The sequence below is a fragment of the Oryzias latipes genome, chromosome 10 (genome assembly GCF_053564925.1).
Source record: "Oryzias latipes strain Hd-rR chromosome 10, Olatipes_Hd-rR_3.1".
Classification (NCBI taxonomy): domain Eukaryota; kingdom Metazoa; phylum Chordata; class Actinopteri; order Beloniformes; family Adrianichthyidae; genus Oryzias; species Oryzias latipes.
In genome coordinates, this window is record NC_136246.1 from 20,609,603 (window position 1) to 20,631,897 (window position 22,295).

At 42.7% G+C, this 22,295-nt stretch overlaps 1 protein-coding gene and 1 long non-coding RNA gene across 5 annotated transcripts; one reads left to right on the plus strand and one right to left on the minus strand.

Annotated features, from left to right (window-relative positions):
* Positions 1-398: 398 nt before the first annotated feature.
* Positions 399-18,989, minus strand: LOC105354913 (uncharacterized). 4 transcript variants are annotated; one of them, XR_013658579.1, is made up of 9 exons: positions 17,895-18,989; positions 12,704-14,313; positions 11,760-11,793; positions 9,621-9,695; positions 9,156-9,286; positions 9,003-9,068; positions 7,540-7,637; positions 1,491-6,978; positions 399-1,103 (listed from the first exon to the last, which is right to left on the minus strand). It is a non-coding gene; the product is annotated as an uncharacterized LOC105354913 (long non-coding RNA). The 4 variants fall into 4 exon arrangements; XR_013658581.1 differs by having other exon boundaries at positions 399-2,598; positions 17,895-18,988; XR_013658580.1 differs by having other exon boundaries at positions 399-2,610; positions 17,895-18,988.
* Positions 18,990-19,458: 469 nt separating this feature from the next.
* On the plus strand, positions 19,459-21,700 carry egr1 (early growth response 1). Its single transcript, NM_001146145.1, has 2 exons — positions 19,459-19,669; positions 20,376-21,700. The coding sequence occupies exons 1-2, from the start codon at positions 19,459-19,461 to the stop codon at positions 21,698-21,700; spliced, it is 1,536 nt and encodes a 511-aa protein (NP_001139617.1).
* The last annotated feature ends 595 nt before the right edge of the window (positions 21,701-22,295 follow it).

The window sequence follows — 22,295 nt, forward strand, 5'->3', positions numbered from 1 at the left end:
TCCAATATCAATATAATCCATTTGTTTGATTTTGAATTTATATATAACGGTATAAGTCCATTTAATTGATATTCTGCCTCAGACCCATCAGTCTCATTGGAATGAAGGAAAATAACCGAATTCATTGAATCCATTGGCATTTTTGTGGCATTAAATGTAACCAAAAGATTACTTTTTTTGCAAATGTTCTTTTAATAAAAACATATATTGTGAATCAAATTGGGGGAAAAAAAACCCTCCTGTAATTTTTTGTTCATTTCCTGTGAGTAGTAACTGATCAAGGACATAAGGATTAAAAATCTTTTTTTAATTTTTAATCATGCGAAAAATCAAAAACAAAACTTACCTGAACATCAAAGAGAGGACAGAACAAAACAAGATCAAAATGTGCAGACCAATGAAAAAGAGAAGCCTTTATAAAGGTGAGTTTTCTTGTACAGGTCATATGAACTCAATTCGGAAAAGTCAAGGTGTCTTCAGTTTTTACAAGTAACCCAGCATTTTTTTGTGATGAAGCCTTAAAGATCTCAGGAGCATCAAGAGACATATTTAAGAAGTGCACATTCAGTTTTTATTCATGTTCCCTTCCCTATTTTTTTCTAGTGATCTGCAGCCTCGGAGAGAGGTGGATGAGAGACACAAGCAGCTTGAAAGATAGCAGAAGTGTTTTCTAATAGAAATTAAGTGAGTTGAGGTAGACTCTTCAGTTAGGCAGAGGCTGTCACCGCTCAGTTCAAAACATTCTGCCACGACGACACAGCCCAAAAGCGCCGAAAGCCTGTTATATGACTTCCCTTTGAACATCAGAAAATCTCATTCACAAACAGAGAACTTCAAACTTTAATATTACTAAAAAGTCTTCTAAGTTTCAGGTAAATATACACAAACACAAGTTTATTTTTTGCGGGTTTGTTTTGCTGGAGTGAATTTGTCATGACCCCTCACATGCACGGTCAGCGCGCGTGCATGCACGTGCGTGCGCACAAATGGTTCTCATATTAAGGAGGACAGCTGCAGGGGTGTGGAAGTCTTGGGAAAATGGATCATGGAATCAGGCCAATCAACTTCCTCTCCAGGCCGCACCTGTTTGTCTCCGTCTGCCCCTGACAATTTCACAACACAGGAGAAAACAGAAATGCTCACACATTAAAAGGCAAACTCTTTAAGTTACCACTATAGATTACTGTCACCAGAGCAACTTCCTGTGGAGCTCTTATTAAAAATCCCACCGTGAGGAAAGGAGGTGTGATTTTTCTGCCTGTGCGTTTGCTGCTGACATTTATTCAACAGATTATGCAGTTGAAAGTCTATAACACATCTTGGCCTAATTCACTAAACCCTTTCATAATTAGGACACACATCCAACGAGAGAAAACACTCAACAGCACACGGCAAAAATAAATAGTTAGCATTAAATGTTCCCTTGCCGCCCCCCAAGAAAATAAAAAAAAGTGGTGAAAGGATGCTGAAGATGGTGACAGTTAATGCACCTTGATGTTTTTGGCACTTCAGGAGAATCCAAGCGCGCATGCAGGAATCACGGCATGTAAGAGGCTGTGCCAGTGCATGAGAGCTGGGAGGGAGGGTAGATGATCTTCTCTGAAGCAGCCCAGGCAGGCAACAGCACTCAATCATCCTAGATCTGCCAGACGACACCAGCAGAGAAAACACATTATCCGTGTCGTGTCGCCTCGCCTTCTTCTGTTGTCTTCTCTTTATTATATTTAGAGCTGCCTTGCCTCGGGGTCAGGTGACAATCTGCATTCTCTCTCCCTGCAAGTTTTCTCAAAACTGTCTGGAGTACGTTTTTTTTTACTGTTTCATTTTTCTGTGCATTTCTTTTCCTCCAACCTCTCTGTTAAAGCGGGAGCTGTTGATGGTTTTTACTCCCTACATGAGTCCCTTCGCAGATGATTCTGCTGGCATGGTGTCAGACAGAAACTAACAGAGAGCAGCGCTGCACATTAGACAAAAGATGAAAACCCTCAGAAGGGAATGAAAGAATAGAGGGAGGATGCATACAGCCCATTTGAAGTGCTTGTCTAAGTTTTAGAAGAAAAAAAAAGGAGTTCTCCTGACGGAATATAAATATATAAATGAAACACTTAAGACATTATGAGGAGCTTTCATTCCTCCTGTCTTTCGCGTGTTGGTTGAGGTGGGAAGAGGAAGGGAAGTAAACACATCTGCATATCTGAGTCATTGGTTCCAAGGGAGCTGTTATGGGCTGTCTCTGCAAATCTCTTTTCTCTACAGCCCACCAGCAACAAGCCCCCCTCCCTCTGCTCTGCAGCACTGACGCCAGGTCAGATATTTCAACTTTCCTCAAACTGACGTGGTTGGATTTGAGGGGCGGCAAATCTGATTTCAGATCACCTGATTTCCAAATGGCTGTGCAGCTTCTGAGCTTTTGTCTTTTCCCAGGCCTGAACACATGTGCCCCTCGGTATGCAGCAGAGGAAGGTGGTCCGCGTGTCGCCGTCGTTTAGCATCTACTTGAAGGAAAGTTGGCACAGCTGGTGTAACAAAGTGAGCCAAGACCGGTCAGCCCCTCTGTCTCTACGGTGGCGATCACCTGGACAAACAAGCATGCCAGCCCTGCGGCCGCATCTGAGGGATTAGAGGACCGACATCAGCTGGCAACAAGTATGAAGGCAGGAACATTCTTGCTCCTGACCTGCCTCACAGCATGTTCATATACAGGCAAAGTTATGGGGCCATAAATACCAGTGCAAGAAGTGTTCGTATCTTTTCCCTCCGCATGATCACTATTTAATCAAGGAGAGTTTTTTAAATTTTTGCATTTATAGTTTGTTGCATAAAACAGCAAAAATATCAAACTTTATCTTTCTGAGAAAATTACATACAGCAAACATAATAGGTAGAGACTGATTAAAAGGGGTAGCCATAGGTTTAATTAATAAAAAATAATTATAGTAGTTTAGACCTATTTTTAAAGGTATGACCAGTAGGGGGCAATATATTTTTTTTTTTACTAAAAGGAGAAATTTAATTGTTTTTTTGGTTTTTTTGCAGTGGATCATGTTTCATTGAGTATTTAATACTGAAAGTATTGACGTTTTTATGTCTATATTGTCTTTTTCGGTCCAAACTGGAAACTAGAGAAGTTTGATTCCTTGATGCCTTTCCAAAAGTGTGTTGTGTCCCCTCGTTTTTTTGTTGGATTTGGAGCTAATAAAAAAGTTCATAAAGTGAGATGGGAGAAAGCAAAAATTTGAGTTTTTGGTGGGGATATAGTTATTTCCTTATAGGTGATGGTTTGTATAGTTTAAAAAAACACAACTACTGTGGCACAATGTAAATGCACAAATAAGAGAAGAAAAGTCTGGACAACAATGTTCAGGAGCTTCTGTGATCCAAAAGTGTTCAACTTTACTGGCTTTTACAAACATAAAAGGACACATTAAAGCCAAAATGAAAGTAAAAAGAAAAAGTCCCTACATGACCTGTGAGTGCTTTTAAAAATCCCAAGGATCAGTTCTAGCATTACTCATAACAAGATGTCAAAGGAGATCTTGGACAAATGAGGTTTTTCTTGTGTTTATTTCTGTGGCTATACCTGCGTTTCTTCTAACCCCGGAACCTCTCTTTTATCCGCTGCTAACTTTCTTCATGTGCTTGTGCGTTTGTTAGTGAGAATCACTTGTAGCCTGTGAGAAAACTCTTTTACCTCGGCTGTCACCCCCTGGGCTGAGCTCACACAACAGGAATAATGAGCAACTATTCTGTTCTGTCGCAGTGAACCAAACAAGATTTACAAGAAAGACTGACTCCGGAGGTCAAGGCAGTGTGCTGGCTCGCTCTTTACCCATCTCCCATACACACACACACACAAACACTTTCTAATTTCTTACATATGTCCCTGGTGTAAAGGGGTCACCATGGCAACTTTGTCTCTGCAGCAAATGACTGGGATGTTTTGATGGGGTCTTGACCAAAGTGTATTGATCTACATGATTTGATGCCTGTTTCTGAGAAAAATGGTCCTCAGTAGAGTAGAGGCTTGTATGAAAATGAAAAAAAAATCCCTGGAAACAATTTATACTCTTCAAATATTCAAAGTTCTTGACTGACTTTTTGTCAGTTCCAGGAGGTCACCACACAACTTCCTTTACTTTGTATAGTATGTGCATGAATGTGTGTTTTCCATGGATGGATCATGCAGTGTGTCTGTGCAGATGATTCATGAAGATGATTCATGGATTTCAGTGTTGCCGATAATGAAAATTCACATTTTAAATCACTTTTTTTCCCTCCAACATTCAGCATGAAAACACACACACACATCTTCTCGGTCTTACAGTGTTCCGACTCCCACGCAAACAACAATGAGCCCACCTTCATCTGTGTATTTTAGGGTAACTGACACAAATAAACAACAAAAGAAAATTTCCCGTTTACACTCATTTTGCACTTTCCTCCACCACCACCGGCATGCGGTCATGGCTATAAATATAATGCAACAACTCAAAATGATACGTACAATGTGGGCAGCATTTACACAGTCTTATAAATTCATTCATGGGGATAAACTGTTTATGTAATTAAATTGGCTTTAGAAATGTGTCTCTTAATTCACAGGCTTTTAAAGCACCGCACCACTTTTGTCTCCACTGAACATAGTCCTTTGTTGTCATTGTGGATGGCTGCTGTGTAATCTGCTGTGTGCTCTAAGATCAGTAGAGGTCAATGCAGACAATAGTCAATGAAGAATGAGATTTATCTAAACAGCACGAGTTGAAAAAAATGAACAAAAATGGTCTGTGTGAGTGAAATAACTATTTTTCCAATGATAATATGAGCTGTCTTTGTATCGGCATGTTGTTTATCATTACTGTCTATATTGTTATCATTAAGGGGAAAGTCCACGCAATGGAACCTTTGCAGTTTTCTTACAGTATCCACTTATAATTTAGTCAACAATTTTCCTTTTTCAAATGAAGCCACAACTTCCTCATTGCTGAGTTTCCTCACCTCTTTGGTGCTCTCTTTTTCTTTTTTTCCGAGTGTTACGTCTCTAGCTTGCGGTTTTCTCACTACTCAGCGCAGAACAGGAAGTATGTTGTGGCAAAACAGGTCCCTGTCACTGTTTCCACTTCACACTGATCACCACAGGAGCTAAATTTAACACCAATAACAAGATCAGAGGTGCCCAAAATACTTTTTTCTACTCTTGTAGAGGTTCAATTTAGCTACTCATAGCTATTTATACGCATCCATGTTAACATGCTTATGTCTGGGGTGAGGTCTAAGTTCATGACGCAGTCGGCCACAAAGGAAACAGCCTAAGCCAATTAACAACAAGCTAACCAAGTCAAGAGATTCAGAGGGTGAGACACAGTAATGATCTCAAGAGTGAACTGAGATCAGACAGATTTACACCTGATCCAGATCCAGCACCATTGGGACAGGTCAACCTTTTACTTATCAGTTATGGTGTCAGAAAAATGTGAAGTCTCTCCACTCTTGGAGGCTAGTTCACAGATGTCTGTTTCCTCACAAACTGCTCTCCTTTGGTGACACACATAACTGTGAAAATAGAATACAACCAGTTGATTTGACTACATCTGCATCTCATGACTTAGGGACAAAGAAAAAGGAACTGCACACAGCCTTTCGCTGTAAATAAAGAAGTGAAAAAATGTTGCAAAATGAATGGAAAATGCAGAGGAAAATTACACAAATTCTAGCTAAATATGTAAAAGTTAAAAAAAGCGAGAGAGTTTGAGACTAAATCAAGTGAGAGGACACACTGGTTGACACGGCTTAACAAGTTGGATCATGTTCAGGAATTTATCTGGAAAGGAGACGCAGTATCAATATCAGTCATTTTTTCTGGAGCGAGAGTATTGTGTGTCCTTGGTATTGTGAGGCCTAGACTGAACCCTCCACTGTGCGCTGGCTGCACACTTAGCTGACATGATGGGGGCTGGAAACAAACCTCTGTATTTGGACTGCAGTTAGGCTGAGTGTTTTTTTTTTTTTTACTCGGGCCAAGATTGAACGCTGCTGCTGCTGCCTGCGAGTGCCTCTGCTCACTCCATCTGACTGGCAGCTGAAGCCAATAACACAACCGTGGTCAAAGCCTGGTCTCACTTATATATACATGTACACATTTACTGTCAGGAACTGCAGAATCACATCGTTTAAGAGAAAATATGAGCCCATAACATCTCATTTCCTCCCTTGAGCCCACTCTCTCTCATTTATCTCCCCTTTATCCCTCGCTAACACCATTCCTGTCTCTTTGCTCATGTTGAGGACGTGGATGTGAGGTGAAGTCGATGTGGTGGGATTTTGGGGAACGGATATTATCTCATGTTGTCACTTGTAAATCTGAGCCAGAGGGCCTGCTATAAATAGGCAGATTTACTCCACCCCAACGCTCAGAGCTCGGCAGGAGATCAGGCTTGGGACTTAAAGGCTAGGGTCAGTGTGTTACTATGGCGACACAGCCACGGTGCTGTGTGTTTTAAAGAGGGTACGTGAATATGGGCTGTGTGTGTTTGCTACCCCCTCCCTGCTTTCCAGCCAGCGGAGGCAGTCAGTCTCCCAGCCTCTGCTGAAGCAGAGCATGTTGGGTAACAGCAGTCTGGAGTTCCCCTGGATTCACTCCAGGCCTCCTCTCGCTTCCCTACTGCCTCTATCCCACAGTCTTCCCCTCCTCCTCCCCTATAACCCACCCGCTTCCTCTTTTCCCCCTTGGCTCTTTCATTTCACAGATACATGGGTGTGTGTGTGTGTGTGTCCAAGTCACTTTTGTTTAAAAGTGGGTTTTTTTTTTTGGTCCCAATCTGAGCTCGTCATCTCCTTTGAGTTTCCTACCTCAGCACACACTGGGAGAGTTTTCTAATGAACCCTACAAACTCACTTTTGCCAGCGAATCAGTGTCAACTCGGTCTGCTGCCTCAGCATGTCAGCCTGTTTGTTATGACTCATTTTCACTTTTTCTTCACTCTGAAAATGACAAATAAAGATTGCATTCAGTTGGAGCTGTGTCTATTTGTGGCTCTGGCCGAGGCCTTTCAGGATGCCATCATCATTGCAATCGTCATCACTGGCTAATGGATGTTTACAAATTTAGCTCCAAGTGTGATGCTTCTTCTGGAGGTGGAGCTGTCAAATTGGGTTGAGGAAGAAAATGTAAAGTCCTTTTCGTGACTCTGCGACTGAGTGGGAGGTTAACCTGTTTTCTTGTTTCTGATGATCAAAAGGTCAACTTTGATTACTTAAGATGTTTATTTATGATCAGATTAAAAGTTTCCTATTTTTGGGGTGATTTTTGAGCCTCTGGCATTCAGCAGTAGCAAAAATTCTTTTACACACCAAAGTCAAAAAGAGGAATGATGACAGATAATGAGAAGTAGGAACACTGACGTGAAAGATGTCAACAAGGCGGTCCGTCTTCAGAGTTGGCTTGTCTTAGCATGTTTACCTGCGCCCACTCTATTTAGTACAAAGACTGAAGAACAAGCCGCCGCACGCTTGTGCCACAAAAGGCACATAACAGTTGCTCACCTTGCTTTGCACCCATGCGCTGACAAAGCACAGTCACAGTTTCCGAAACCTCTCCCACCACGTTTGCATGAGCTCTTCCTCCATTAGAAAAAAAAACACTGTTGGAAAAACAACAGGTTTACAATCTGCATCCTTTAAACCACAAACACTTACAAATAAATGTGGTCAAAACTATTCATACATTAGCATATTATCACTGTCATTCTTCTAAAAATACAGATTGATAGCTTGATATAAAACCATGTTTAAATATGTTAAAATCTCAGAGGTGAAATGTTTGCGACATTTTATTTTAAAATAATCTCTTATCATTTTCCTTCAGTGGCATTAAGTCATGAAATATAGACAAGAGAAAACATAACAGCAAAGTTGGATAAAAACAGAAAGTGTTGGTATCCTCCAAAAATTGGATGGCAAGTAAAGTATTCTGCTTATTGTTATCTCTCCTTTCATCATACAGCCATGATGAGCCCTGAAACAGGCTTTACCGTGTTAGCAGTGTTATAACCCCATAAAGACACGCTGTCTCAATCACCACTGAAAGTTTACTGGTAGTTGTTATGCTGAGATCTTCTGATGGCTAAACCAACAACTTGAAGTCGTGTTTTATACAAAAAAAAACATTTTAAATTGATTCACTAATACAGCCTTTTACAGCAGCTGGCAAGAAATAGAATCACTAGTCAAATTCCACTAAATTGCCAAACAGTAAATAACCTGAAGGACAAGAACAATATCTTGACATAAATACCTTTTTTATATATATAAATTCTGGTCATTTTTAAGCATCTGTGGATTAAATGTAGCTGATCTTGACAGTGTCATAACATTTCCTGTGCAATGAATAAAATAAAATAAAAACTAATATAAAGCTTTGGTTATTGGTGCTAGACCATGTGTGTGTAAAATAGGAGCATATAAGCAACAAGTAGCTATTATGTGTAGCTTTACAAACATAAGCACAGAGTCATGAAGTCACTCCAGATTTTAAAGTTGATTTTAAAATGGATTTACAAAACATTTGACATTTCTCAGTTAAACTGGACATGAAGCCAACGTGACACTGGAAAGATGGATGGCTTCAACTGGGTCGTTTTATTTGTCTGGCTGGCATTAAACAAGACCACAGAGTGTGGGATGTCTGAGCCACAGCCATTGAGTGAGAACAAAACACAGACAACTTCCTCTTTCCACCCATCAGCCGCGCGGCTCTGCCGCTGTGTCTTTTCTTCCTTTCACTATGCAGTTTCTCCGACTCAGCCCTATGCTACTTCGGAGCAACGGATGTGATGTCACTTCCTGTATGGCTTTCAGCTGTGCTGCCAGCGACTAATGAAACAGGCGCTCGATGACAGCTGTGCGCGGCGCTGGAAACATGCAAATAAACAGGGTCAAAGGTTGGAGCTCGCTTACTGCGAGTGTAAGCTCTCACAGCTGCTTTGGTTGAACCGAGCTGCACTCACTTCAGTTTCTTTTGTTGTCCCTTGTCAAGTGGATCACCTTACAGCTCTCACAGGTTCACACAACCTCTTCGTGAAGTAGAAAAACACAATTGTCAAAACTAAAGCAGCTAAATTATGTATAAATCCATGGTCAAATAATAAAAAAAAACATACACAGTGTATTTTGCTGTATCTCTTCAGCCCAAAAGAGCACCGGTGAGAAAACTCAAACTCCTTTGCCTAATCATCTGTCGTTAGTTGAGAGTCTCCTGGTGACAGACAGGCAGGCGCTGTGACACCCAGCCCTGGTAATAGAAGGCAATTATAAGCCCTGGCGAGAGCTGTGGCAGTGGGGAAAACTTTTATACAGCCCCCCTCCTGGGGCGCTGACATGCAGACACACTGAAATTAATTGCTACAAAACATCAGACAAGCTTGACGCACACATGCGCATAGTCAAACTCCTGGAAAGGAGAGAGATGAAACAATACGCATCATGCGACGCTACGTTGATGCTTGTGAGAAGGATGAAGACGAAAGAAAAGGCAGCAAAGAAAAGCAGCAAAAAACAAGTAGATCCCTTCCAACAAATCATGTTTTCATCTAAATAAAGAAGCCAAAGACAATAGACTTGGGTACCTTGGAGACCAGGAGGACTATTTCTCCATGGCAACCAGTGTGGTGTGTGACAATGCTGCAGCGCTTGGGTTTGAACTGCAGAATAAAAAAAAAGCTGTCTGGGAATTCACAGATAGATGGGGTGAAAGACAGAAACTTCGAGAGTGAGACCCACAGAGGGATCTGGGTGCTCCCGTAATGAGAACACACACTGTCACAATTCCATAGCCGGAAAAAAAAGCGGAAGTTCATGACTTTCCAACTCGCCGCATTTTCTTCCTTTGACTATTTAAGTGGATACAAAGAGAAAATCCCAACTAAACTGTGACACTAAGCCTATTAACACAACATAAATTGCACATCTAAATATCATTATGCGTAAAGAGTTCTGTGGTGTTGCTATGGAGTGGTTCCTCGGTTTAACCGTTAGCAAAGCAGCAGCGAGTGGCCTTCTGCAAGATTTATTTTAACGGTGCGGCGTATTGTCAGGGTACATGCAGGGTGTGTGCTGTCAGCACTCTTGTGGGTACATGCACTCTTACTGGTTCCTGGCGGACAAGATTGTGTGTTTGTGCTCAATAAGCTCAGAGCATTTTGTGTCTGGACAGCAAGACAAATGATGGAATGTGCTGGTGTGTGTCGCAACATTTGGGTAAAGGTGGGCCTCGAAGTAACAAGCTTTTCCTTTGGTTTTTGATCTCCCCTTCTTATGAACGTTTTAAAAGCTCTTGTCTAGTTAAGATTATTGACTTTAGCTGCTGACTTTTTGTGTGTGTTTGTGTGTGGTGCTGCTGTTTGTATTTTCTTAACTGTGTATCTTACAAGTTGCAACAGCTACTTTGCCGGTTTTCGCTTGTCAGCACTGCCCGACAACCATCAACATGCAATCTCCTTTGTGTGTCTTTATTTTTATTTGCTGGGTGCTTTATAGAAATTCATCACGGTGTCTGCTGGCAGCGTAGGCAGAATGCTATTCCCCCAGCTCAGCTGAACTCTCACCCTCCTTTAATGTAAACACCGTTCACCAGTCACGTTCCTCCCATTAAGGCAAATGCCCGCATTATGTATAAATCTAGTCTCCTTTATCCAATTGCGCCACTAACCTGCACACAAAGTCTTTTCTAAAACCCTTACATTAAGAAAGACAAAGACAGCCAACTCTAACCCTGTCAATGTGTGGCATATGAGCTGCACTAAAAGCGTCAGGGAAAATGTGATTACACATTTACATCTCATTTGCTTTATTGTCTTACTGCAGTGGGGTTTAGCAGATCAGTTTTTGAACTTTTAGTCGAAGTGACCCTGAGCGACATTTGCCCCTAAAGCTTCAACCATTGTTCCATAAGGCAAATGCTTCTGACAGCTGTTCATTTATTCATTCTCCCCTCATTCCAGTTCTTGTGCTTATTTTTCCTTGGAAGCATACGGCGGCTGCTGCAGTTTCTCTTGTTGATGCTCCCATCTGCCTTCCTCGTCAGCCGTCATGAGTGTTGACATGCGGCACTCTGAGTTAAATGATTATAAAGGGAAGCGGGTTTGTCTGATGGAGACCTGTCTCCCAAGCCCTGTAGGCGATCCCGCATCGACAGTCTCCAGCTGGGGGTAGAGGGGAGGCTTTGGAGTGTGGGGAGAGAGGGGTTTACCTGAGTCAACCAGTCGTACCTGCCCTCAGGCCGGTCTGTCAACAGGCAACAAACACTTCCTTTTTAACTCTGTTGCTTTCTAGCTCTTCTGCACTTCAGCGTCTCATTTTAACCATTTATCTCTCCAACTTTTTATTCCTCCCCTTTACTACTGATCAGCCACAACAAAACAGATAGCATCTTACCTGAGCAGATTAGACAAATCTAAGTTTCCTTAGTTTTATTTTCCCTTTGAGTTTTTACAAACAACTCAAAGACCCACACCAAAGAAAATCGTACTTTTGGTGTTTTTAACTTGTTCTTATAGCATTTTCCTGATTATGTAGGAAATAAGAAAATTAAGCTTTAAATTGCCTTGCTGAATATTAAATAATCATAATCAAAAAACCACTGGGAACACTTTTACAGTAGATCAAAAGATGATCAAAATGGGGCTGTAAGTACCCCTTTTCTTGGCAGTTAATGAACTGAACACCATTGAGTAAATGTACGGTAGGAAAATGTGTGTGGACCTTACCTATTCAAGAAACACCATGTCTGGAAGGTCATTCCTAGAGAGACAGGAGGATTTTAGTGCATGTTTACAAAAAATCTCAGCGGTTTTGTATTTTTAGCTCCTGGATCAGAAAGGAACAGATTAAAAACAAACTCTGCCCCCTCTTCTTGCCATCCGCTCAGTAAACGTCAAAGGCCCCAAACTGCGCAGGGTGATGGCGTGACTGACGCAATAATAAACCCACGCTGCCCCTCCATATAAACAGATGTGGACTGGCAGGGTCCATGCGACTGTGGACTCTGGCAAAAGTTTGAACTCCTGACAAATATGAGTGGACCGCCGTGGAATAAAAACACCTCTGTTAGCCTGAATGTTTTCAATCTTTGCAAAGTTAAAACGTGCGTGAATCATGCCTGAAAGAAACTGGTGAAGGTAAAAAAAAAAAAACTGTTGCCTTTCAGTCTGAAAGCTGAGGCCACATCTCTCTGCCTCTTTGCCCATGAGAAGACATCAGCAGATGATGAGCAGCTGCTATGTTTGTATATGCTACTCATTCCTCGCGTAATTGTCTAAAATGCAGTGATAAATCAAACACCAGCAGTTTTGGTTTTTCCACAACCAAGGTCTCCAATGCATTCAGCTTTGAATTAGCAAACATTTACAATTTTTCACAAATTCTTTAGCCAAATATTAAGTAAATATTACAACTTTTGCACGCAAAAAAGGTGCTCAAATTCTAGCAACGTGAATATGCTCTCTGTCCATTATCCACTTTTAACCCTTGTGCTATCCTAAGCACTATAACATTGGGAGTTGGGTCATCTAGACCCACTAGACAGTGCGCTGAACCTTTTTCTGAAGACTTTATAGTAAGAAATATCCATATTCAAATATCCATATAAATGATAATATATTATTACCTTTGGCAGACAAAAGAACAATTATTTGTTAATATTTTTTCCAACCTGGAAGTAAGATGACTCAATCCCAGAGGCACCGGTTTTTGCTCATAGTGGACACCGTCCATTCCATCACGTCAACCTAGAGTCGGCGTCTGCAGGGTGTCTGCATCTCGCCCACAAAAAACAAACAACACCCAAACTTTTGCAAAGATAGATGTACATATTCTGCATATAACAAGAAAGTGTTTTGCAGATCAGTGCCAGCTCTGCTGAGAAAGTGTGTGTGTGTGTGTGTTAGCCTGGGAGCGGTGCTGGCGGCGTAGACTCTTCCTGGAAGGGGCTGTTGATCACTTTGTGACGTCACAATGTGAGAACCCACTCGTTTTTGTGGATTGGGATGGGCTGGTGCTCAGAGCGCAGGTTTTTAGAGGAATACTCAGAAATGCATGAACAGATCAAAATACCATTTTGGGCCCTCTTTTAATGAGAAATGAACATTATAATACACTTTAAAGCTCAAAAAATTGATCTTGCATGGTAGAGGCCCTTTAATTTTGTCTGCTGGTCAAAGGGAAAGTCGTCTGTACTACAAGTGTAAATAATGATGTTAAACAGTCTCTTCTGATACAGTTGTGCGCACACACACACACACACAAATACATACACAGGGTCTGCCAAAATGGTCAGATCACCTGTGCACTTCCAAAAAAAGTGTTTTGTGACAGCACTTCATTGTTAAGACTGCATGGAGCGGGGAAGCCCCGTCTCTCAGCATGAAGCACTGTACCAGTGACTCATCGGGGGCTGAAAGGTCATGGGTCAGATCTTTTGTCACAACCATCAAACAAACAAACCAGGGACTTTGTGAGTCATATCCTCAGGAAAAGAAAAAAAGGTGGGGGCGGGGGGCAGTGTGGGGTAAGTTTTGATTTGACTGCTGTATCAAAGTGGCTAGTGGAAAGAGCAGCTACACAATGCTTCTATTTTTTTTGTAATTTGATATATATCCAGTCCCGGTCACCCTGGATGGGGGGCACTTAAAAGAGCGTACGCTTTTAAACGTTGCTGGACTTTTTAATTTTCAATAACATGCAGCATTCACTTGGCCTGCATACCACAGAAGCATTGTTAGATTCCTGTGCCAAGAGGCATGGGGGGGGGGGGGGGGGGTTGTCTCAGAACAGAAACAGGTGGTGTGCTGTAATCTTTTTACATTGTGCTGTCATAGACTGTCTTTGATTTCTGTAAACTGAGCCAAAAAGTATGATGATGAAACGGAGATGCCACACAGTTTAGCAGTCAGAATGGAGGAAAACTTCCCTTCAGACATGAATTCCTATTCATGTCTGAAGGGAAGTTTTCCTCCATTCTGACTGCTAAACTCCATGTCGGGACTTGGTAGAACCCTGGCTCTCAGCTTTCGCTTGGAGTTGGTCTAATATGCTTTTAAATAACTTGTTGTGTTGTTCAAGTGTTGCTTTTCTCTTTCATTAATAAGAGTCAATGAAGGGTTTCGTTCATCCAGGTAATGTCATCTTGAAGTTGAGTCGTGCCAACTAGACTTGAATCTTCCTTGAAGCATTTTGTCGCTCATCCTAGTGGCTTTATCAGTCTGAGTGGTGAAGGGTTCGGCCCTCCAGGTGGAACCCCTACAGGCCTGCAATTCGATGGCTCTGTAAAGGGAAACAAAGGAGACACTAGAGTAGATGCCTCTCCTCTGTAATCCCCCCTAGCCCCATCATAGCGTTAATTACCTAAGGCCAAGCACATCAGCCTCAGTGTAGTTTCACTAGTACACCAGTTTTCACCAATGTTTGTTCATGTGTAATATGGAGTTTTGCCTTCCCAGCCAATTAAAATGAAGTTTAGTGAATTGACCCTGTTACAGGGTCACTTCTTTGTGGGGAAGACCCTCACAGGACCTTTGTGGGGAAGTTGGACTATTATGAATTTTGCTGAAAGGTGACCAGCCACCCAGTGGTTACCAGGTGAACTGAGCTGGCTCCAGTTTTCTTTGGTCCAAACCAGTCTCAGTAGGAAGAAAAAGGTGGTTTGCATTTATGCAAAGCAAACAGAGAATGTTCTGAATGTGGGGATCAGCTGAGTGTGAGTGCTGCTGCATCAAAAAACAAAAACATGCTTATCAGTTCTGCCACTACATGGAAAAAGAGTGGAAAGAAAGGCAATTATTTTCTTTTTTTTAAAAATACTCTCTGCTCTTAGGCCTGTACTCTGTTGGACAGTCATGCAATACATTTCACTACATATTGTACTATATATGCATACAGTATGTATGTAAAAAATTAAAACAGAATTTCAGTTAACACAGAAAGGCTGAAATAAATGTTGTATATTTTGTATAGACTAAGTGAATGAACTGCTTAAAATCTTATTTTAAGATTTTTCAATTTTATTTTACACTCTAGGGGTTTGGTAAAAACACAGATTAGGGGATAAAACGGGCATCTCTTTAAGAACTGTCCCTTCAAAACACATTTTATTTTGATAGTTTAAAGAGCCTTTCAACACTTAGTATAGCAACATCTTAACCGGGTTGTCATATGTGAAGATTGAGGAGTGAGAACAAGTTGTTTCATTTAAGTTTCAGAAACATTTCATCCCTCTTCTGCCTGTTCATCTGTTCCCAGACGCTTCTCACACTTCATGCAAAAGGTCAGGTCGCACACTCCTGCTGGCATCATTTTAAAAAGTGGGAGAAAGTGACATTTAGCAAACAGCTTCATATCATGTCACTATATAACGCTGCGCAAATACTCAATGTCAGTCTTTCCCATGTAATTATCAGCTCTCGCAGTTACAAATCCAGGCCCTGACAAGTGTCTGCCAAATTTAATTCTTGTCATAATCTATATACAGCTGGAGCTTTTTATTGGTGGTATTTTCATCATTCTTCCTTCACTTTGCCCCTGCTACATTATGTAACAGCCAGGCATGTGTAACTGTCACTCTTACATCTAGCTCCGCCCATCATGGGAGCTCACCAAGCTGAGTGCACCTGTATGCTAATGGGGAGGGATTCACCACTGCTCTGTATGGGCAGGTGTGGAGGTGTTGAAGGAGGAGCAGGAGCGCTTGGCTGCATGTCCCTCCTGTCTGTCTGACTGACTGCTTGGCATATTACCTGCTGACAAATGCAGACACAAAGCTCCAGCTCCCACATACTTTACGTGGGTGTGAGGATTCTCTTTCCGTCAATCCATTTTCTATGACTTTCAGCCTTCCTTCCCACCTTCCTCTGGTCTTTTTCTGAACCGAATCTTCGACATCTACACCACTTTATTTCTGTCCTCTCTTCCCATCTTGTTGCAGCTCCTTCCTGTTTTTTCTATTTTCTCTTCATTTCTGTTTGCTTAGTTAGTCTAATTCCTCTTTTTTATATTAGATATAATTAAACATTTACAAATACTTATTCAGGGAGTGTTGGAAAGAGGCATGGCGACTGCATAGGTAATGGAAAAGCCTTTTTTTTGCATTGGAGCTTTATTAGACAAGGACTTCTCTGGCTGGTTTTGAGTAGGAAGCAATGGGAGACTCGCTGGTTCAAACACACACATGCACACAACAATGCACAAAAATCATAACAATATGCATACACTCACAGACTAATTCTCCTCCTGCTCTTACTGCTTCTGGCTTCCACCCTCTCCATGCATCAAAGAGGAGGGGAGGCCCAAACTGTGAACTGTTTATCATCTTCATTACTTTATTACTTTTCTGAGTTTTCCCTAACCTGATTTTATTACATTGTCATCAAATGATGAGTTTTCTCATCTGTGCCTGCGACTTTTTCTTCTTTGCTTTGCCAGAAATGTGATCAAACCTGGAAACTGATGCATGGCAACAGAAGCGGATGCAGACAGGAGTTTAGATTTTGTTCATCAACTCACCCCAAAGACACAGCCATTTTTTATTAACTCCTCATCATCACATCCCCCCAACCCCCTCATTTAAAAAGTATTATCACTGAAGTTCAATCTTCTTTAATAAAATAAAATAAAAAAGTTTATAGTTGACAGAATCTTGTCAAAGATTTAGCAAATGTGACCATATAAAAACGTATGGTTACTATATGAATAACCTTTCAATAAGAAAGCTGCTTCCTTTGCCCCAGGGCTATGTGGGGTTTTGTGGAGAAGCCTCTACTTCGGTATACAATATACGACATCACTTTGCTGTCAGGCTTTTAAAACTATTGGCTGGAGGCAAATATAATGTGCAGGGGTGTAGCAATTCATTTTACCAACGATTCGATTCATATCATATTTTGTGGTTGACGATGCAATTCATAGTCGATATTGTTTCATTTTGAACGATCCGATTCACTGATCTATAATCAATCTAGGATATCTTTAGCCAAAAATTCAACCAGTTTGACTCAGAAATAAATACCTGGTACTGAAAAGTGCAGGTGAAGTTTTCAAGATTCGTTGTATTTCTTGCAAGATACTCAAGAGTACATTAAATGCGTGCACAAAAAACAAGTAAACAAGAATAAATGGCAAATCCATTTAAATTTTAGCTTCATAAAGTTGTTGTTTTTCCAAATCAAAATAATCCAAAGGGAACATTATTAGAACATTCTACGGTCACATGTCTCTGCTAAATTCAAAGTGTTTCCACACAATGGACTGTAAAGACGGCTTGATCTGTGTTTTACTGTCATCACATGTGTGTTGTCTCCTGTGATGACACTTGGTCGATTTACCCTGCTTCCCCCCACAGTCCAAAAACATAAGTTAATTCTTTACTCAGAATTTCCACTATGATTGAGTGTGTTCTGACGGGAGTGTGTGGCCCTGTAACAGGCTTGCAACCTGTCTAGTTGCACCCCACTCTCACCCAACAGTAACCAGGTCTGGCCGCCCTGCTGTGACACTGACAGGAATGAAGCGGGTTAAGAAAATGGGCCGATGGTTGATTATAATCAATTTGTTTTATTTTGAAACAATAACAGGTCGATTGGATTAACAACTTGTCTCAGACCGATCTGGTTTGATCGTAGGTTTCATTCATTGATTAAGTCGATTACACCCGTAACAGAAGGCCTGTGAGGGGTGTGCAGTCCAGTAAAACTAAACTGTCTGTTAATAATACTGGTTGAAATAATTATTTGTGAGATGTGTGTGCACCTTTCCCACCCTGTAGACTCAAAATCTGCCATTATGCACAGACACTTGTCTAAAGGGTCAGCAAACAAGACTATTAGAAACGAGGGACTAATTCAAACACATACCATCACTTTCCAGGGACTCCTCGTAGTCTCCTCGATTATTCCCAATGAAGTCGCTCGCCTATAGATCCAGTCAGCAACAAAAGGGAAACACATTGATTTCTCGTCAGCCTCCACCGAGGAGTGCTGGTGTGCAAGCTGAAACTGTAGCAGCCCGGGGAGGGGGGCGCATCGGTATCCCGCAGGCGTCCTGGCAGCTGCGCGCTGCGTTCCTAATGCGGCCCATTAGGCCGCTGAGTGGCAGAGAGATTCCGCTAATATTGAGCGGGGGACACCCCTCAATTAGACCGATCGCCCGGCACCCCGTCAGCTATTTGCGCGCATTAATCAATGACACGAGGCAGACGGAAAGTTAATTTGGAAGAAGTTTGCCTCCACACCCTGCAGAGTTTGCACAATCAAAAGATGAGTTCACACATTATGCTTTAGTTTTCAGCCTTCCAAACTGCAGTTCAATTCACTTGTATAAAGGGTGGCTAATTAACTAAGTCCAAACGCATAAATGAGGATTTTTAAATCTTAAACTTTCCAATAATGAAAGAATTATCTTATTAAGAAGGGGTTTACTTCTTAAGTCTTTTAGATTAAATGTATATTTTCTCCACAAAAGCAGCATACAGCCGTTAGTCTGCAGTTGAGCATATGTTTCCCACAAAAAGACTGTTGTCTGCATTAGTTATTGTGATCGCTGGACATGATTTGCACTCAGCTTCATTCACTGCCAAACAGCGATCGGCGCTGCCTCAGGATGTTCCAAATAAGGGCAGGGAAATGGTAAACCACCGGAATCAGTCCTTATGTAGTCATGTAAGTCCTTATAAGGCACGGCTTTCCGGCACCGGCGCAGCCTGCTACACAGATGGGAAATCCAAATCTAATCTACGAGGCGACCGGGAGAGTGCAAGAATGATGGCGCTGTCCGGCGGAGCCGCTGCGCCACGAAGACGCATTGATTCGGGACGGTGGCTGTTTTCCCTCGCGTTACCGTGAGCGCTTCATATAAATCCTCTCTTCTCTATTTCCCCCCGGGCCGTCATGTGTCCTCCGCTGCACTGCCTAAATATGGGCTTCCTCTGCTCCAAATATGGATATCTACGTCACGCAAGAGGGTATATAAGGAGCAGGGAAACCTCGCAGCGAAGAGAGAGCTCTGAGAGCCCACAAGAGCAACTGTTAGAGCAGAGAGAGGCAAGCAAACACACAACTGAAGAAATATCACACTGCAAGTCAAAACTCAGTTCATAACATCCTCTGTCCAAGACGGTCAAAACCTGATTGGAGAAGTAAATTAATCGAGATTAATCTATTGATTAGTTTTGATTGGAATGAGTTTTAAGGAGAAATCTGCATTTTTCTAAGAAGACAAGTGGATTTTTTTTTTATTTTTCTCACCTGAGAGGAAAAGGAAAACAACAGGGCCACTGGAGAACTGGTTTTCCACGGAGTGGAGAAGAAGTGTTCAGCGGTTTCTGAGCTGAAAGAAGAGATCTCCTCCACCTGCGAGGCACTACTCTGCTAGCACACTGCCAGCCGCCCAGCACCAGCGCAGCTTCAGCACCAGCAGAGGATGGCTGCAACCAAGACCGAGATGATCCTGCCAGCCCTGCAGATCTCAGAGCCTCTGAGCTTCCCTCACTCCCCCTTGGATAACTACCCCAAGCTGGAAGAGGTGATGATGCTCAGCTCTGGGGGGACCCCCTTTCTCACCGCCTCCGCACCCGAAGGTGCAGGCTTTGGCTCCGGTGAACCCGGAGAGCCGTACGACCACCTTACTGGAGGTAAGAGCACAACTTTTTTGGTCTTCCTGCTGTGTGGTTCATACAAAGCTAAAGTTTACATCTCATCTGCTGTGCAACAAGGAGTCAAATAACTAACTTTAAAAGTGTTTCCCTGCATAATGATCTGTAGCAAGAAGAAACAAAAATAATAAGAGCAATGGTTACTATTAAAGTCTTTGTATCTACAATGAAACCCTTGGACTTTCATTGACAAAAGGAATGCATATTGTAAGAAAATATATTAATGAATATTCAAGAAAATTCATGATTTTTCTTTACCTGATTAATTTAAATTGCTTAAATGCAGCTCAGTTGTCTTTTTCTACCAGACACTCCTGCTCAATTTAAATTGCAATCCAAAAACTAGCTGAGCTGCAGTTTCAGTAATCAATTGCCTCTAGCTCTGATGGGCTCTGTGTGTGTTTGCATGTGTGCTTGTGGAAAACAGGCAAAAAATGAAAGAAAGATCGAGAAAGTGCAGGCAGGCTGAAAATCGGACCCTAGAAAGCTCACGCAGCAGCTTGTGGAGATGCAGATGTCTGGGAGCTGAAACTGTCACATCAGAGAGTTACTATCGTTCGGTTGATCTGTAACGGAGGAGGGGATGACATGCTGTCCGCTGTTTTGGCAGAATCCCCCTCCACCTTTGTTTTTCAGATATTGACAGTTTTAATTAATGTTTGTTCTTTCTATGTGCTCCTTGCAGATACGTTACCTGATATTCCCTTCAACTGTGAAAAGCCAAATGTGGAGCAGACTTATCCCACCCAAAGGCTGCCCCCCATTTCTTACACTGGCCGTTTCACATTTGAACCTGCCACCAGCTGCAGCAACAGCCTGTGGGCAGAGCCCATCTTGGGTCTGTTCAGTGGTCTGATGGGAAACATCCCCCCCAGTTCCAGCTCTGTCTCAACTGCCTCGCAGACCACCTCATCTTCCTCCTCGTCCACTCCATCCTCCTCCACTTCCTCCTGTTCTACCTCCTCTTCAACTCAGGGCTCCAGCCTCAGCTCCTCAATTCACCACAGTGAGCCCAACCCAATCTACTCGGCCGCTCCAACATATTCTAGTCCCAACTCTGATATCTTCCCGGACCAGAGCCAGAGCTTTCCCGCCTCAGCTGGAGGAGTGCAGTACCCGCCCCCAGCATACCCCAATGGGAAGACCTGCGGCAGCTTCCCCGTCCCCATGATCCCCGATTACCTCTTCCCCCAGCAGCAGGGAGAGATCAGCCTAGTGCCTCCAGACCAGAAGCCCTTCCAGAATCAGTCCAATCAACCCTCCCTCACTCCTCTGTCCACCATCAAAGCATTTGCCACCCAGACTGGTTCCCAGGACTTAAAAGGTGTCTATCAGTCGCAGCTAATTAAACCCAGCCGTATGCGAAAGTACCCCACCCGACCAAGCAAGACACCCCCACATGAAAGGCCCTATGCATGCCCCGTGGAGACCTGCGACAGGCGCTTTTCCCGGTCTGATGAGCTGACACGTCACATCCGCATCCACACAGGTCAGAAGCCCTTCCAGTGTCGCATCTGCATGCGGAACTTCAGCCGCAGCGACCACCTGACAACACACATCCGCACTCACACCGGAGAGAAGCCATTCGCCTGCGAGATCTGCGGGCGCAAGTTTGCCCGCAGCGACGAGAGGAAAAGGCACACAAAGATCCACCTACGGCAGAAGGACAAGAAGGCAGAAAAAGCAGCAGCCGTGGCTGTGACAGCAGCGCCAGCATCAGCTGCCTCACCTGCCTCCAGCTACCCCTCGCCAATCACCTCTTATCCATCCCCGGTGTCTTCCTATCCATCTCCAGTCGCCTCCTGCTACTCCTCCCCTGTTCACACTTCCTACCCATCTCCTTCCGTTGCTACCACCTACCCTTCAGCCTCCATGTCAAACACCTATCAGTCGCAAGTCGGCTCTTCCTTTCCTTCCTCGGTTGCATCCACCATCTACAGCTCACCGGTCCCAACCCCACTTTCAGACATGCAGACCACCCTTTCCCCGAGGACAATCGAGATCTGCTAAGTAACAGCAGAGAGAGGAACTTTTCAGAGTCCCCGCACACTTCTCCTTTCATCCCGGTTTTTTTGAGGGGAAAGACATCAGCATGGACAAGGACTATGTTTCCTCCTCCAAAAAGCACTTTTCTGCTCACTTTGCAGTGAGAGAGAAACAAAGACTTAAGTCAAGGACAGGGCAAAGACAGCACAAAATGAAAAGGGATATTCTCTGTTAAAAACAGATGCAGCACTTCAAAAACGTTAAGGACTCTAGAAATAGAGGGAAAACGGCACTGGCGGGTCTGTGCTGTTAGGTACACAATAGAGACTGCTGTTGGTGCTGAAGCACCTCCACCCTCGCAGGCACTCATACAAAAGACATTGAATGATACACATAAGCTATCATATATGTATAATTGTACATGTGCCATGTTTTGTTTTCATTTTTCTTTGGTACCACTGATGTGACAGTTATTTGCATATTTGAAATGTATTATTTGAAGTGAACAGGGCCATATTTTCTACATACTTTCTCTATTACGTAGTGATGATGCTGTGATTTGACATTGTTTTTAAGAAAAAAGAAGCACTTAAGTATTCAAGCATGAGTAAGAGTGATG

Bases quoted from the DNA above. Each gene is read 5' to 3' on its own strand.
- egr1 (NM_001146145.1), top strand. From the start codon at position 19,459: ATGGCTGCAACCAAGACCGAGATGATCCTGCCAGCCCTGCAGATCTCA. The intron at 19,670-20,375 runs GTAAGAGCACAA...TGCTCCTTGCAG, and splicing joins GTACGACCACCTTACTGGAG to ATACGTTACCTGATATTCCC.